Source organism: Synchiropus splendidus, chromosome 4 (genome assembly GCF_027744825.2).
Source record: "Synchiropus splendidus isolate RoL2022-P1 chromosome 4, RoL_Sspl_1.0, whole genome shotgun sequence".
Taxonomy (NCBI): Eukaryota; Metazoa; Chordata; class Actinopteri; order Syngnathiformes; family Callionymidae; genus Synchiropus; species Synchiropus splendidus.
Window position 1 is genome coordinate 966,510 of NC_071337.1, and position 15,812 is coordinate 982,321.

Here is a 15,812-nt window from a genome sequence, read left to right on the forward strand (position 1 = left end):
AAAAGCTTCATTTGGGTTTGGATTTTTTGGCCTTTGTTCCCATGTCCACATACCAGCAGGGAGTCATTTTTCAGAGCCGGTAATAGGGACTTGGTGTGGAAGCAGCCGACTGTTTGTTCAGGTAGGCTACGACTGAGATTCTTTTAAATATAGTTTATATATTTTTGTGCCAGTCCAGGTTTGACTGCATTTGATGCTTGATACTGAACATGTTGTTGAGTGGTGTGAGTGACAGCTAGCATCAAGACATATTGCTCTGTGTGTGAAGTCTGTGAAGACAAGTTGTTCTTCAGAACACGGAGGTCCACTGGAACATATTTTCGACGAGAGTTGCTTTTTTAATGACTGCATGAGTCAGACAGTGATTCACCAGATCATTCATTCCAGCCTTTCACAGTGATTGGAGGCAAGAGGTTGTTAAAACAGCCAACTTAGTTTAACAAGTAGAAGAAAATGAGCTCAGATGTGAGTGAGAGAAAGTGTATTTGATTTTCTGAAGGGATATGTGTTTTTAATGATACTAAATGGAAGTCAAACATTAAGCAACGTGGGGAGAGAAAACAGTGAGGCAAAAGTGCCGGCGACAAAACAACAAAAACATTGCTTCAGAAAGGAAGTCGAACAGTATTCTCCTCTCATGTACTGTGACATTCTAGTACCTGAAGGAAGCAGTGTCAGGTGCAGTGAGGTGGACCGAGGTGGGGGAAGTGTCTCTTGACAGCGCCATAAAAATCATCATTTCTTCAGTAAAGCAAGTGCAAACGGGGAAATTCAAGGTCCAAAGTCCAACATTAGTTTTGGACCAACGTTTTATGAATGTATTTGTTTGTTTTTCTCATTGTTGTACAGACATATTATTCCAATAATATTTTGATTTGGGCATTGTCCCCACGAGGGCCAGACTGAGGCCGTCCAAGGTCACATCTGGTCCCCGGGCCGCACCATGCCAGTGTCTGTTCTCCTCAACCTCTCCTTCCTCCAGAAGCTAGTGCCAGTGTGTGAGTAGTGCATGTGTGTCAGCATGTCATGAAGGGCCGAGGCATGAACCCAAACTATCCCCCGTCTGCACTGGACCTCAGCCTCCCAGTAAATGTTGCTAATCCGTTTGTCAGCTGTGGTGCTGCTGCAGACCAGGACAAAGAGGCTGGCGCCGTGACAAGGTCATAAAAATGGGATTCCCTGATCCATAAAGGAGCCGAGTTTCTGAAGCAGAGTCGCCATCATTGATCCTGAGCCGACCTTCAGAGGCCGTCTGGAGGGTTGGAATCCTCAACCTTGGCACTTAAATGAATGACAGAACGACTCGGACTCTTCCCCTTGTTTATCCTGTACCGTTTAATGAAGGTTGGAGACGCTGGGCAGAAGCAGAGGTTGTGTCTCTGCCTGCTGTTTGTCTTGTTTTCCGCTTGAATTTTTGTCAGTGAAGTGGTGGGCAGGTGGTGGCGGTGGGAGGAAGTGAATCAGCCGCGTGGCTCTGGGCGTCTTTATTGGTGAGCTTGTCAGCCTGTGACAGGGGACCCAGCCGAGCGAGAGCCGGGCAGCCCACTCGCTCCCAGAGCCCGGTGGCTGCAGTGAAATATTGCCTGGATCAATTTGCGTGGCCCCCTTTGTCTCTCTGGGAAGTCGTCCGGTGACGTGGCCCCGTGAGCGAGGACGTCTCGGTACAAGATAAAAACAAGTGAAATGGTCTGTCCATGCATCGAGATCATGTCACCTGAGATGAATTAAGACTGGCGCATCTAGAAATGCATCAGGGGGCGCTGGAATGAGCAAAAAAAAAAAAGTGTTTTTTTGTGTGGATGTACAAAATACAGAAGTATGAAATACTAAATGTAAGACCAAAATAGCTGAAAATATCTGGGCTTGGCATGAGATTAAAATGTAGCTTTTCACAGCCTCTTACTGAGTGACACTCACTAAACAGAGATCGCATCCAGAGTGACTTCTAAGAACATTTATTTGACCCCCACTGATTCAGGGTTGCTCTTACAAACACCCACAAAACAGAAAAAAATGCTCTCATGCTCTCTGTGATTTGTCAGTGAACATCCATCCTGGAATACGAGCCAGTGATTGAAATGACTTGCTGTAATTTACACTCAAATCTGGCAACGTAAACAGCTTGCAGAAGAAGAACCTTATGGCCCAGCTGACCGTAGTAGGCTCTGACCTGACGAAACGCTGAGTAACATTCAGCTACTTCTCGCTTTTTTGAGTGTGCTGGCTTGATCGTGGATTGTGTCGCCAATAACCGAAATCACAGAGAGGAGTGTAGTTGGCTCAAATCCCAACAGCCCTTCCTCACTCCCACGGCATCAAGTACTGATGTTGGAAAGTGGACTTTTGCGTCCCATAGTGACGCCGAGGGCAGCCTTCAGCGATGCGTGTTGACTCTTTAGGTTGACTCTTGAAGCATGTCTCGCTCTCCAGGATGCCACTCCGTCCCTCTATGTGTAACAACGTGCCACTTGACAAGTGACATCCCATATGATTCAGTGAAGAGAGCTACCATACCTCTCCCAGTCCCTCGCGCTGCCCCCCTTCTGCGATGGTCCCCACTCTCCCCGGCATGCTTGGAATAAGAGCAATAATAAACCTGTGAATGAGTTTTGTTTGTTGCTAAATCAGTTTAGTTTGATGAGGCAGTAGCAGAGATGTTGACAGTTATTTACCTCACAAATACATATTCCACTCTTAAAACAAGACAAATTATTGAACACTTCTAAGTCAGTTTATGTCATTTGTTTTTCTTGTGAAGAGCCACATAATTTGCAACTAAAAGAACGAAGAGCCATCAAAATAACATGTCCATTCATGTTTGCGCTTGTCATTGTTGCATAGCAGACATAAGAGTTCAAGTCATCAAAGTAGCATGATCATATTCTTTCAAGGCCAGCAGTCGTTGCTGGCATCTCTAACTCACTTGTTGTTCAGAGTCGGTGGATGTCTTCAACCTTTTGCCTTTTTTCCCATCATTTTTAAGTCCCCGTGTTCATGTTCCTGTTTCAGCTCTGCTCTCATTTGTTTTCATTCACTGATACAATTAACCTTTTTGTTTTTCTTCCGCAGGCGGACAAAATTGTTTACTACAACTCCAAAGACGATGTAAGTCAAACCCTCCTGTCTCATTAAATGGTGTGGTCCGCCCTTGACACCGAGGCCTCTCATAATCTGACATTCTGACCCACCCTGACGAAGTTTCTTGTAACGTGGACGGCACGTCTGACCGCACACTTTCAACATCTTGAGCTTCGTCTGCAGGATGATCCGGCCACTTTGGATCAGCGCCGACCTTCAGACAGTGGTCCCTGGAAGGCCAATGCTAATACCTGCTGCTGCCCTGCAGCTCCTTGTTATGCGTCTAACTTATGTCTCCGTACTTGGCATGGTGAACACACGAGGCAGACAGATCACATGCAGGAGCGTGTGTGAGAGAACGTCAGGGTGCTTGTGTGTTTCATGCTCATGTGTTGCGTGTGTGAATGTTCGTGAAGCCTCCTCTGGCCTCAGACATCATCTGTCTGCTCTGATAAACAGGGATCAGCGTCTAATTCCTGGCTACTGTCCCAGTAGGAACGAAGCTCTTGGGCTCACTTGTGTCACTCTGGATTTGACTGACAGCCCCTCCCTCCCCCCGCTGAAAGAGTCGGCTCTCGAGCTTGAACCGTCTGTGCGGCGCTCTGACTCTGTCGTTCGTGGAGAGTGGACGCCTCACCTGTGATGTGACTGTGAACCGAATGTTCTTCTTGCCTTGCAGCTCAATCAGACGGAGAAGAAGAACCGATACGTGCCGGATGACTTCCACGTGGACCCGGATTTCAAACGGCTGGTTTCCTACAACACCACCGCGGTCCACATCCCCACAGACATATACGAAGGCTGTAAGTCCTCAAGACGATTTTCAGCCCCATTTTTGATGATGTTGCACTTACTGGAGGGAAGGTGTGGGGTTCTGCAAACGTCCTCAGCAGTCACATTCAGTGTCTCGTGGTCCTGTCACTAGGCACACCACAAGCTCCAAGATCATTTATGAGTCATGATGATGGAACATGGAAAGAATGGAAGTGAATTGACTTTACTGCGCCGGGCGCAAGTGTGCAGGAAGGCTGTGGCTTCTGTTCCCCTCGTGCACCTTCGTCTGCGGGTCACCGAGGGCAGGAACACCCTGTTAGATGTTTGAGTTCCTCCTCCGGGGAACTAACTGGATGAGGATCATCTCCTCTAGATCAGAGACCTTGGTCCACAGGTTGTGGAGGAGAACCACGGGGTCACCATTGGGGTCATGAAGTCAGAAGTTAGTGCGAAGGAGACCCAGCTGAGCCACAAGCTGTTCTCAACCTGTTTTGTTTAAAGAGTGAAGAACCAGTGGGTTGGCTTCACTCTCACTGCTATTGATGTGGAGACACTCACAGTTAAACAGCTGGTGCCCTCGATGCTTCCCTCCAGAGGTGTAGGAGGAAAGATCCATTTAGTTGTCAAGCATTGTTCACGGTATTCAGAAGGAAAAGTACATCACTGAAGCAGATCTTTTGCTCAAAGCTTTTTCAATGGCTTCACCGATGACGTGAGATGTTTTGGTTGTGAAGCGTGTGGTTTCTTCCTCAACTTCAGCGAGCGCCATCAGGGCCACACACTTCCTGTCTAAATATAGCCGCAGACATGTTGACGGCCAGAGCCCTCTCTTTCCACTGGTCACCAGCTGCTGCTGCTCTTTACACCCGCTCCTGTCGCACGAGTGTCGGGGGTTTGTCCAGAGACCTGGCTGAGATGGTCACTTTAGTTGGATGATCCAAGACTCGCCCTGCCATGTTTCCCCACCGAGGGCGTCCTGACTCCCATGGTGGGAGGTCTGTCTCCTACCTGTTAGTGGTTCTTCAGTCTCCATGGGGACTGGAGAACTGGACTCAACGATTCTACTGCTTTACTTATGGTACCATCCCAGGAACAGGCTAAGGTTACTGCACAGGTGTCCACTCAATCTTCCTCCACTCTACTGTACTGAACTGGACTGAACTGAACCAGAGACTGATGTCATCAACACGCGACAGTTTATTCAGGCTGAATTCATGATACGCTCCATGGTAACTCCTTTGTCCGTAACTGAGTTATATGACTGGACCTTACACCGGTGGGGTGAAGGGTCTGTATAGGTATAAGATGCGTGTATGGAAGACGCAGGCTCCGCCCCCGAAACACGCTTCCTTCTCTCCCGATTTCGACCGAGAGTCCTTTACGTAATGATGTGAAAAGGGTATTTTATTTTGACTCATGCCCGACTTCTGTTCCTCAGCGTCCTCACAAGGAAGCTCCAAAGCTCATCATGTCACTGACTTGCATAATAAATAGTGACTGTGTGCATTTCAAGGGCAGCTGATGTTGCTCTGCTGCCAGTTTCTGTCACGTCGCTGCTTCTATCATGTGGTCGGGGTCAGGGTGTCGTTCGTTCAAATTTCCATCCTCCTCCGGGCCAAAACTCTGGACATGGAGCAGCGAAACCAAACCAGACAGGCCACAAGTCACAGTGGATATTCCCTCCGTTAATGAGATAAACTTTATTGCAGATGACTGAAATGCAGCCGGCTGCGAGCGATAATCACGTTGGTTATTATGTTGCCACGCACAGCTCTCGAAAACTGAAACTCAAAACAATGTTGTGCGTCTGCTCATCAAGCAGCCAATGCTTCGGGGGGGAGGGTCTCAGACCTGCTGCGGTCAATGAAATAACCAGCTTTAATGAGTCACACACATATGTTATTCATGTGGGATAGCTACAGTGAGGAAAAAAAAAAATAGGGTATAAGTTCTCTCTCTGAAGTTTGCCACTGTGAGAGACTAAAATAATCCAAAACTCACAGTGTATGACTAAGCAATTTATTTGTACCATACTGCTGTAAATAAGTATTTGAACTCCTGAGGAACTCAAGGGTGCAGTAGCCCCCGTTTGCTACTGCAGAGGTTCCTGTATTTTTTCAGCAGGTTTGCTCACGCTGCAGCAGGGATTTTGGCCCACTGCTCCACACAGAGCTTCTCTAGATCAGTCAGGTCTCTGGGCTGTCAGTTGGAGCGCCCTCCAAAGATTTCTGTTGGGGTTAGGTCTGGAGACCGGCTGGGCCACTCCAGAAGCTTGATAGACACCTTGGTTATCCTGCCTGTGTGCTTGGGGACGTTGGCATGTTGGAAGACCCAGCCATGAACCATCTTCAATCCTCCAACTGAGGGGGAAGGAGGTTGTTCCCCAAAATCTTGCAATACATGGCCCCGGTCATCCTCTCCTTAATACAGTGCAGTCGTCCAGTCCCATGTCCCCCATGCTTCACCGTCGGGATGGTGTTCATCATTCCCCTCGTCTTGTTTGGAGGAAGAAGAATGAAGATCAAAAGGTTCCATCTTGGTCTCATCTGACCACATGGCTTTCTCCCATGACTCTTCTGGATCAGCCAAATGTCATTGGCAAACTTCAGGCTGGGCCTGGAACCTTTTTAACCATGTCGTCTTCATGTATGACCAGCGCTAACCCTGGAAACGGTGGTCGCAGCTCTTCTCAGGTCATTGACCAGCTCCTCCTGTGAGGTTCTGAGCGATTCCTCACCTTTCTTAGGATCATCACAAGGTGAGATCCTGCGTGGAGCCCCAGTCCGAGGAAGATTGACAGTCATGTCCCGTAACCCTTTCCAGCCTTGTGGAGGTCTGCAGTTCTGTCTCTGGTGTCTTTGGACATGGCCATGTTAGTAGTTAGAGTCTTACTGATAGTATGGGGTGGAGAGGTGTTTTGATGCAGCTGACCACCTCAAACAGCTGCTTCTAATTGAGGGGAAGAAGTGGAGTGGAGGTGGACTTTTTAAAGGCCACTAACAGGTCTTTGAGGCTCACAATTCTAGCTAACAGACAGGCGTTCAAAGACTTATTTGCACCAAGTGTCGGGCTGTGAGCTTTGGTTCATCTGACTTGACCCCTGCCGCCGTCGACCCCGGCTTGCTTGACAGTAAGAGCGAGTGATGGCTGACATGATCATAACCACTGAGTTAGAATGGATGCCTGCATCACAGTCATTGCACCGACTGACTCCTTCCATTCAGAAGGTCAGAGGAAAGGTGCACGTCATGAGAGTGACAAGGGAGACAGGCTCCGCCCTCCTGGGGGTCCCAGCTCTGATGGTCCCCTCCCCCACAGGTTGTCAGACACTCTCTCGCAGTTCTAAAATACACGTTCTTTGACCTCAGTCTGCTCGGCCAAGGTCGTTTCTCCAAGCACAAAAGTCCACCTTGACGCCACTGTGACTGGGCTGTTTTTGCGTTTCCATGCCGACGTGGTGTGGGGGGAGATGCTTCACACTGGAGACACACCCTTGGGCTTGTGACTCGAGGGATGACGGGTAACTTCATCATGGCTGCTCGGTCCAGACGCAGCTGGCGTCCCTGCTGCAGCTGGCCTTTCTTTCTCTCCTCCCTCTGCTCCTCTTTCTTCTGCTCTTCTTCCACTCAGGTTTTTGTCCTTCCCCATTAACCTCTGCACCATGACATCACATGAGATGATCAATCCATCTTCACCACCGCCTGTGAAATCAAGGCGTCAATACGGGCCGGACAAACGTGCCACCGCCTCCGTCTCCCACATGAGTCCCTCTTCCCCTCCTGATCCAGTGTGTGGGCGGAGCAAGCCAGCCGGCCGCCGGCCGTGTTGGCGAGCGACGGGGACGGATCACTGGAGGTGCGTGTGTGTGTGTCACAGGCCCATACGTCCGCAGCGCGTGGATCCCATGGCGGCGTGTGTCTCGGCCTTGTTAGGCAGGGTGGAGTGTGGAAGGCGTGAGAGGAGAGGAGAGAAGAGCGCAGCCTCATCTGATGCCCATTTGCATCAACTGTGTGTGGCACCTGTCAGCCCACGACGCGCGCACTCCGTGATGCGCCGAGATACTGTGACACGCTGCCAACGAGTGTGTTGGTGTGGCGCTTGAAGGGCCCGTGGCCAAGCTCACAGCCAGGAAATTGATTTGCTTCCTTCTCCAACTCTTATGCCGCTTGATACGTGTCCTCTTTCATCGGCCCTGCTGGCCTCAACGTGAGCTTCCTCTCCTCCTTCACTCTTTCCACTCCGTCTGCGGCCGCTGCGTTTCTGGGCCCGGCACTTGTTATCAGCACACGTGGAGAGCAAGACGCCACCGATGAGGATGACGACGGTTGAGGACGTGAAGGTGTGAGGTGAGGCAGCGCGAGACTGCAGAAGGTGGAAGGCTTGCTGTGGCATCTCCTCGTTGACTCTCTGGAAGGTTGAACTTGAAGTAGGAGACTCCACTCTGAGTGTCACAGTCCAGTTAGGCACCAGAACACGTGCAGCGACCAGTGAACTGCTCTGATTGTCGAGATGAAGAGGCGAAATGAGCCTCAGAATATTCAAATGTGCACTTTAACCTGTGAGATCAAGTCCTGTGAAGGTGCCTGGTGACCGCTGTGGCTGGGCTCTTGCTGCCTGACGCCTGTCACAGCAGGTGTGGAGCAGCTCTGCTGTGCTTGGCTTCGCTGCGTCACTCTTTCACGTGAGGATTGCAGTGTTGAGCAGTGGTGGAAACGATGAACCAGCAAGGCCAGACTCCTTCATTGGATCTCCTTCATCAACAGCAGGGTGACCAGGTGTTTCAGGTGTCACAGGGTCTCACCAGGGGCGCTTCAGAGGTGCAGCAGCGCCCCTGGTGGAGACACTCTCTTGCACTAGAGTTGAAGATTACAGAAGTATTTAAAGGCCTGAATTACTTTGAAACATTTGAATGTCAATACGAACAATTCAGTCATTGCTCTCCAACAACAACATGCTCTCGATCGTAGGCGTATATGAATCATGTGCTTCATGCTCTATTTATTTATTATTCATTGACTGTTTTCCAATCTGACGGACACTTGTGTGTGAGGAAGCATTAATGGGGCATTAACGTGTCGATTAGCGGTGCATGGCAGCTCGTCTCTGAGGCGGCGTGGGCGGCTCCCGCCATGACAGTAGTTCCTCATCCGGCCTGGCCACATAGTGATTCACATATGCTGCTGTTCCAACCGCTTCAGGCCCAGTCACGCTGCCGTTACATGTGAAAATGCCCCCGTCCTTTTCTAACCATGTCACTCATCACATGCTTCCATGCTTCCTTACATTGCTGTTCCCCCATGTATATCCAGCAGGGGGAGCAGCCCAGAGTCAGAGCTCCAAAGCTTTGACTGTGGAGTCAGTGTTGATCCTGTAGCTCTGGCACAACAGAGGAAACGGAGGCAGCGTTGTAGGAGGCGCTGGTCGCTGAGGCCCTGAAATATCTGGCCACTGGAGGACGGAGAGTTGCCACCATTCTTCTGTCTTCTTCCTGTCTCACTAGAGCCACGTATCGGGGAGCTACACTGCCCCCCATGGTTTCAGGTGGTACTGCTGTGTTTGGTCTGTATCCGTCAGCTTTGTGGAGACGTGCAGGAATACAGAGGAAATGAAGGAAGAACACGGATAGGAGTTTTTGTCCGGATACGGATCTATGTGTAATGTTGAGCATAACTGGGCCGTGATGAGTTTCGAGACAGAACATGTTGCTCTGATGTATAAAAACTCTTCCCTCTCCCAGGTGGGGTGGGTGGTTGTTAGCTGTTCCTAGGACTGCACTCATCTGGGGTGAGCAGTCAGATGTTTCTCCAGGGATCTGTTGGAGCCACTTCTCCGGTGTGGGGGTCACTGCCCCGAGTGTTCCCATCACCACAGCCACTACTGTTGCCTTCACCTTCCAGGATTTCTCTAGCTCTTCTTTCAGCCCCTGGTATTTCTCTAGTTTCTTGCGCTCCTTTTTCCTGATGTTCCCATTCCTTGGGATGGCTACATCTATCACAACAGCATTCCTCTGCTGCTTATCTATGATCACAATGTCCGGTTGGTTGGCCATTACCATCTTATCGGTCTGTATCTGGAAGTCCCACGGGATCTTGGCTCGGTCATTCTCCATCACCTTGGGAGGTGTTTCTCCAGTTTGTACTCTAGTTATTAAGTAGTTAGTACACTCTACGGAGGCAGTCAGTGTCTTGTGAGGACTGTCAAAGCTGCACACAGCAGACTACTGGCCTGTCTGAACTTGAAGAAAGTGAGAAACCGGTCCTTTGGCTGCGTCCCTGGTGTCTCTGTGTTCTTAGTCTCAGTCCAGAGTTTTTGAGGTCCGACTCTGAGCATTGTTTGGACGGTAGACAGTCAGGAACTCTTCCAATGGTCGGAGGCCTTCACTCACCCACGTGTCTGCTCCACCTAAGAGGGAGCCATCAGCGTTTCCCTCACTAGTCCAAGGGTCAGTGGCTGTCCATCCAACCCACCCTTAATCCGACCTCAACCTCTCCCACTCCTCTGCAGCCACCATCATTCTGAATGAGCTGAATTGGACGGAGGCTCTGGAGGATGTCTTCAGGAAAAACAAGGAGGAAGATCCGTCGCTCCTGTGGCAAGTCTTCGGTTCAGCCACCGGATTGGCTCGCTACTTCCCAGGTGAGGCGGGCAGGAGCCGACCCGATTCAAGTCCCAGGCGTCCGTTTGACAGGCCTCCTCCTCTGTCTCAGCCTCACCTTGGATAGACTCCAGCAAGTCGGCCAATAAGATTGACCTGTACGACGTGCGCCGCCGGCCGTGGTGAGTGCATCCTGGGATATGACTTTATTCACAGTTTACACTTCACAACACGACACTTGCTCCCACTGGAGGGAACAAAGGTCAGTAAAATCTACTGTTTCTACTCCACTACCACAGAAATCTGATATTGATATTCATCAAGAAAAAGATGAGGAACTTTTCCTTGCTCTTCAACCTTTTAAACGGAAGTTTATGGAAAGGACTTTTTTCTGAATGCATTAAAGCGGCTTCTGTTGAAAGCTGTTGCCATATAAATAAAGTTCAAGACCCATCAAGAGCATGACTCAGCAGACTCTCTATGCAGAATCCATGTTTTTTTCTTGACTGTTGTGTGTGTGTGTGTTACTCACCAGGTACATTCAGGGGGCGGCATCACCCAAGGACATGCTGATCCTGGTGGATGCGTGAGTGACGGCTTGGTGATTCATTCCGTGATGGTCATGTTTCATTGACTTCTGCTGGCTGCGAGGCCTCTGGAGGCTGCTCTGTGCTTTGGCTCCTTCTCGCTCCTCATGTGACCAAAAAAAAAAAAGCAGGCAGTTGATTTCACCCGAAGGTTCTGCACACTCTTGTCACAAAGATTAGTTCAGAGGAGGGAACGGCTGGAGTGTCATGGAATTATGGTGAACAACACATGCGTCTCTGTCAGCTTCAGCTGCTGTGATAGAGCTGAGCCAGCGAGGTCCTCACAGGAGCAGAAGCCCGGAGTCAAGTGTCGAAATCATCCGCGTGCAGGCAATTACATCTTTGAGAAAGAAGGATCCCTTTCTTGACCTCACGGCAGCTCTGTCACCCGTCCACTGCTGCTACTGTTCCTGCGGTGGCCAGCGAGATGAAGGGCCACATGATAAACCGTGATGGTTGTGAGGGGCCACCATGTCAAAAGAAAGATGTGATGACTGTGAAACATGATGCAAAACAGATCGATTCTTGTTTAACTATTGGACATGTATAATCAATGTATTTTGGAACAAGAAATATGCCAAATGCAAGGAAGAAAAAAAACCAGTCTGAAAATGATTATAGTCATTTAAAGTAACAAATTTGCACCAAGAGTCCTCAGTTGAGTCTATTGTTCAGGGGTTTTTAGCAGTTGTGGTTGGACTGAGCAGCCTGGTGGTCTCTCTTCCCATCGTGAATCCTCACCCTCGAGATATGGTCATTTGCATGTGCGTGACAGATTCTGTCCATTTATCGTCCACCTGTTTAGTGGTGTAAGGTGATGTACGGTGGCTGAGAAGAACAAAACACATTTACCCACCTTTTAAAAAATGTTACGAATCGTGAAACACAAATGCAGCATTTGAAACAAATTGACAAACTTCTGTAGCAAACTTATTTTTCCTGAGTTTGTAAGTGTATTTCCAGTTTTGTAAATCTCTCTTTTTAAATTTGAACATCTCTCTGCATTGAGTCCACTCCCAATGGCGACTCCCCCCCCCCGTGACTGGTACAAGTGGAACATTCCAGCTACCACATCCTGATCACGGCCGTAATGTGTTCCCTTCCCTTTCCGAAGGATTCTTCGGAAAATCTGCGTACGCTGGAAACCCAAAAATGAGTTCAGCTGAAGAAGCTTGTAAATCTGTTTCAGAAGTTTGTCGATGTGTTTTGCACTTCTCAGCCACCGTACTGACATGTACACGTCATAGGCAGATTAGAAATGAGTGGACTCTGTTTTGGTCCCCGCCCCGCAGGAGTGGAAGCGTGTCGGGACTGACTCTGAAGCTGATCCGGACGTCCGTGAGCAAGATGCTGGAGACCCTGTCCGACGACGACTTTGTCAACGTGGTCTATGTGAGTGGCCTCAGCTTCTTCCAACAGCATGTGGATGACAACACGTTGTCTGAGGCGGTGTGGTCCCCTGAAGGACACAGACTCTGGCCCTGCGCCTCCTCACCCAGACCGTGCAGAGGCCTGCGTGGCTCAGGCACAACATGCGGCCGCCATGTTGATGCAGGGAGCTGGGCGTTGAGCTGGCAGCTTATAGCAGTGGTGCCCAACGCAGACCGTGAGCCCTCAGATCAGGCCTCTGCATGTTTGTGTGCTTGGCTCGTGGCTCTCACCCACCATGATGAATCCGTAGTTCACGCACGACTCCTGCTGTTGTCTGTTAGAGACTTTCTTCTTCTTGGACATCGCGGCTTCTTCACTGAGCCTTTTCCTCTTCGCTAAGAAACTTTCCAAAGACGTGACCGAGGCTTAACCAAGACAATCCGGTCATTTTTTCAAAATAAAAGAGGAATAATAGGGAAAATAAATAAGACAGGAATAATTCATTATTTCTATGTGTGCGGCCCAGTACCAGTTGCTCCACGGAGCGTCTTCCTGAACAGGACTGGCGGAGCAGGTGCAGCCCACTAGAGGGCGTGTTGCTCCCCTCCCCTGAGACCAGGTCCCTCTTGAGCCTCATTAACTCGGTTGCCTCCCTGCTGACTTGGTTGACAACAGAGTGTCTTGTCTGCTTGACATCAAGTGTCGGAGCGTGTGGACTCCACTCCCCCCGCAGTGTTTTGGTTTCCTCAGGAGGCTCCCACAGATCATCGGCAGCAGCCGTGAACGTGCAGCTCTCTTCTTCTGCTGCGCTCGCGGGTCCTCATAGCGCCGGACGCTTTCCAAACACGTTCTCCCACTCTCCGTGAAAGTCATCAGCAAATTATCTTTTGGTTCTGAGCCTGGATGGGTGGAAGGGAATGAGTCAGCAGTTTTCATGTGCTGCTGGACGGCAGGAGTGGTGATGGAGAGTGGAGAGGAGGGAGAAGATGCTGGACGTGATGGGTGCAAGGAGGAGAGACGCAGAGCTGAGCAGCGATGATGGGCATCAGAGCTGACGGGCTCCATGTCCAGGGTCTCCTCGCCTCTCACCCCGGGGAGCTGGGATGGGCTCCACCCCCTGCTGCTGAGCAGAAGCGGGGATGAATGACTGGTGCTCCTCTCTGTGGATGAATGTCGCCTCACTGTGGTGAGGTGCGTGTATTGAGGTGACTCTGTTCCAACCTGTCGCATCATGAGCGGTGTAGGGGCGGACTTCAGCCACCAGGTGGCGGCCTGTCCTCTTGACTGAGGGGAGGGAAGCGGCTGGGACTGAACTGAACCTGAGCCTGATGATGAAGGTGATGGGGATCATCCATTTAATGGTTCATTTATTTGTGATTTATTCGATATTTTCTTTTTCCATTCTGGTCACGGTTCCTGTGAAAAACACACTCATGCTTCTTCATCTGTCGCAATTTGGTTCTGAATTCTGGCCACTTTCCTCACTTTGGCTCCAGAAATACAGACAAAAATGATCCCTCAAGTCACATTTAAATGTAGGCTGTGAGGAGTTTTCGACAGGGTGTCCTCTTTGACAGATGACATGCACAATCTAATGCAGTAGTTCGAGAGACATTTATCTAAAGTTTTTTTAACTCTTGATTTAGATTTTTACAAGCGAGAAAGGCGTAGCAACATGTAAGAACAAAAGTGGGCGTTACAAATCCTGTTGGAAATATTGTATTGTATTTAAATTTATAATACAGATGTGGTGGGTCCTGGGGAGCCCAGAACCTCCTCACTCGATACATTTACTCATAACTGTTGTTCAGCAACTGTTGTTGCATTCATGTCATGCGTTTAGACGGCTTCAGCAACATTCATTTGGGACATCGGGGCCGAGAAATGCTCCTCCTGACATGTAGTTACTATGAAGACCATGAGCTCAGCAAATACGCAGAGTTTAAAACAGCAGAGGTTTAATTCCTGTGGAGCGGAGACGGGGGGTCGGCTGTGTGGTCTGGGGGGTGGGCTGGGTTTCATCTGGCGATCAGGGCCGAAGCAGATGTTTGGTCTTAATGAGGCCAGCTCATAGTCATGGGTGAGCCAGGCTTGATGGAGGTTCCATCTGCTGCTCCACAGCAAGTGTTGGCTGCGGACGCCACGTTGACTTGATCTTGTCAACTGTCTCTGGACCCCGCCGTAACAAGCCCTGTTTTGTTTTTGTGTGTGTGTGTGTGTGTGTGTTCGACCTCCTCACGCCACTGTTATCACACCCCACCTGTTCACCCCCCTTCTCCCCCCGCTCCCACAGCCTCCTCTGGTCCGTGCAGATAAGACTTCCACTCACACACCGAGACGCTCACGACACACATGTGAAACCTTCAGAGTCACTGCATGCGTCTGCGACACAGTGAAACCACATATTTCAGAGTAAATATGTGCAAGTTTCTTCCCTCTATTCCCACCGCCCCCCCCTCCCTCCCTGTTCCCTCCAGTTCAACGACAAAGCCACGCACGCCGCCTGTTTCGAGAACCTGGTGCAGGCCAACGTGAGGAACAAGAGGCTCCTGAAGGACGCCGTCCAGGGCATCACGGCCAAGGGCATCACCAACTACAAAGGAGGCTTCGAGCTGGCCTTCAAGCAGCTCTTCCAGGTGAGCCTCGGCATGGTCCTGAAGCCTCCACCCTGACCTCTGCTGACCTTCACAGCTGCGGCCGACCAAGATTATACTGAAAAGTTGGTTCTAAAAAAAACACCATCACAGAATTAAGTCCCGATGAGAGTTGATACACGAGTCGGACATGACACGAGAGTGAAACGCAAAACTCCATCTTGGAGTGGTGAAGGAACAGAGCTGATTGTCTGTGGGACACTTTTCTGACGAGCCAGTGAAGCTTTGTGAAGCCTCATTTCCAGAGCTCCTTAGATGACACTCCGCGAGCCGTGGCTTTGAGCGCCTGTTTTAATGAAAGCTCTCATCATTTTTGGAGCCAGCACGCCACCTGCTGGCCTCTGAAAATGAGGACTGTGCTTCATGAAGCTTTGTCTAATCTTGTGTGGAACCACCTCAAAAACCTTCCCAAGGAAGTGCATGTGTTTCTGGCCACTCATCTCAGAGTCATGGATGTTTATCCCCAGTGAAGCCCATCTGAAGGGTGAGAATAGATATGTAGGGAAATAACATCAAAGTGGTAGATGCTTGGCCTTCATTGTGTGTCCTAGTTGATCAACATATACAGCAGAGGTGGACGACCGGCTGCCTGGGCGCCACGTTCGGCCCGAAGGCTGTATTTGCATGGCCCTCATGAGCAGTACAAGGGGTCTTCTTCAGGACTTTGTCTCCCTTTCTTCTTTGTTTTATTCCTTTTTAACTAAAGCTGCAGTGATAGGTAACATTTGAACCAAGTTAAAGAATATTTAATCA

The 15,812-nt window shown here is 49.8% G+C and overlaps 1 protein-coding gene across 2 annotated transcripts in view; it reads left to right on the plus strand.

Annotated features, from left to right (window-relative positions):
- The window catches only part of LOC128756811 (voltage-dependent calcium channel subunit alpha-2/delta-1-like), an 81,138-nt gene that overhangs the window by 32,984 nt on the left and 32,342 nt on the right, over positions 1-15,812 (plus strand). For both annotated transcript variants that reach the window (XM_053861497.1, XM_053861498.1), the window contains exons 5-11: positions 3,070-3,105; positions 3,758-3,881; positions 10,357-10,488; positions 10,560-10,629; positions 10,983-11,033; positions 12,327-12,426; positions 14,883-15,041. In XM_053861497.1, coding sequence (XP_053717472.1) covers positions 3,070-3,105; positions 3,758-3,881; positions 10,357-10,488; positions 10,560-10,629; positions 10,983-11,033; positions 12,327-12,426; positions 14,883-15,041 — 672 coding nt within the window. The remainder of the gene's footprint in view (positions 1-3,069; positions 3,106-3,757; positions 3,882-10,356; positions 10,489-10,559; positions 10,630-10,982; positions 11,034-12,326; positions 12,427-14,882; positions 15,042-15,812) is intronic.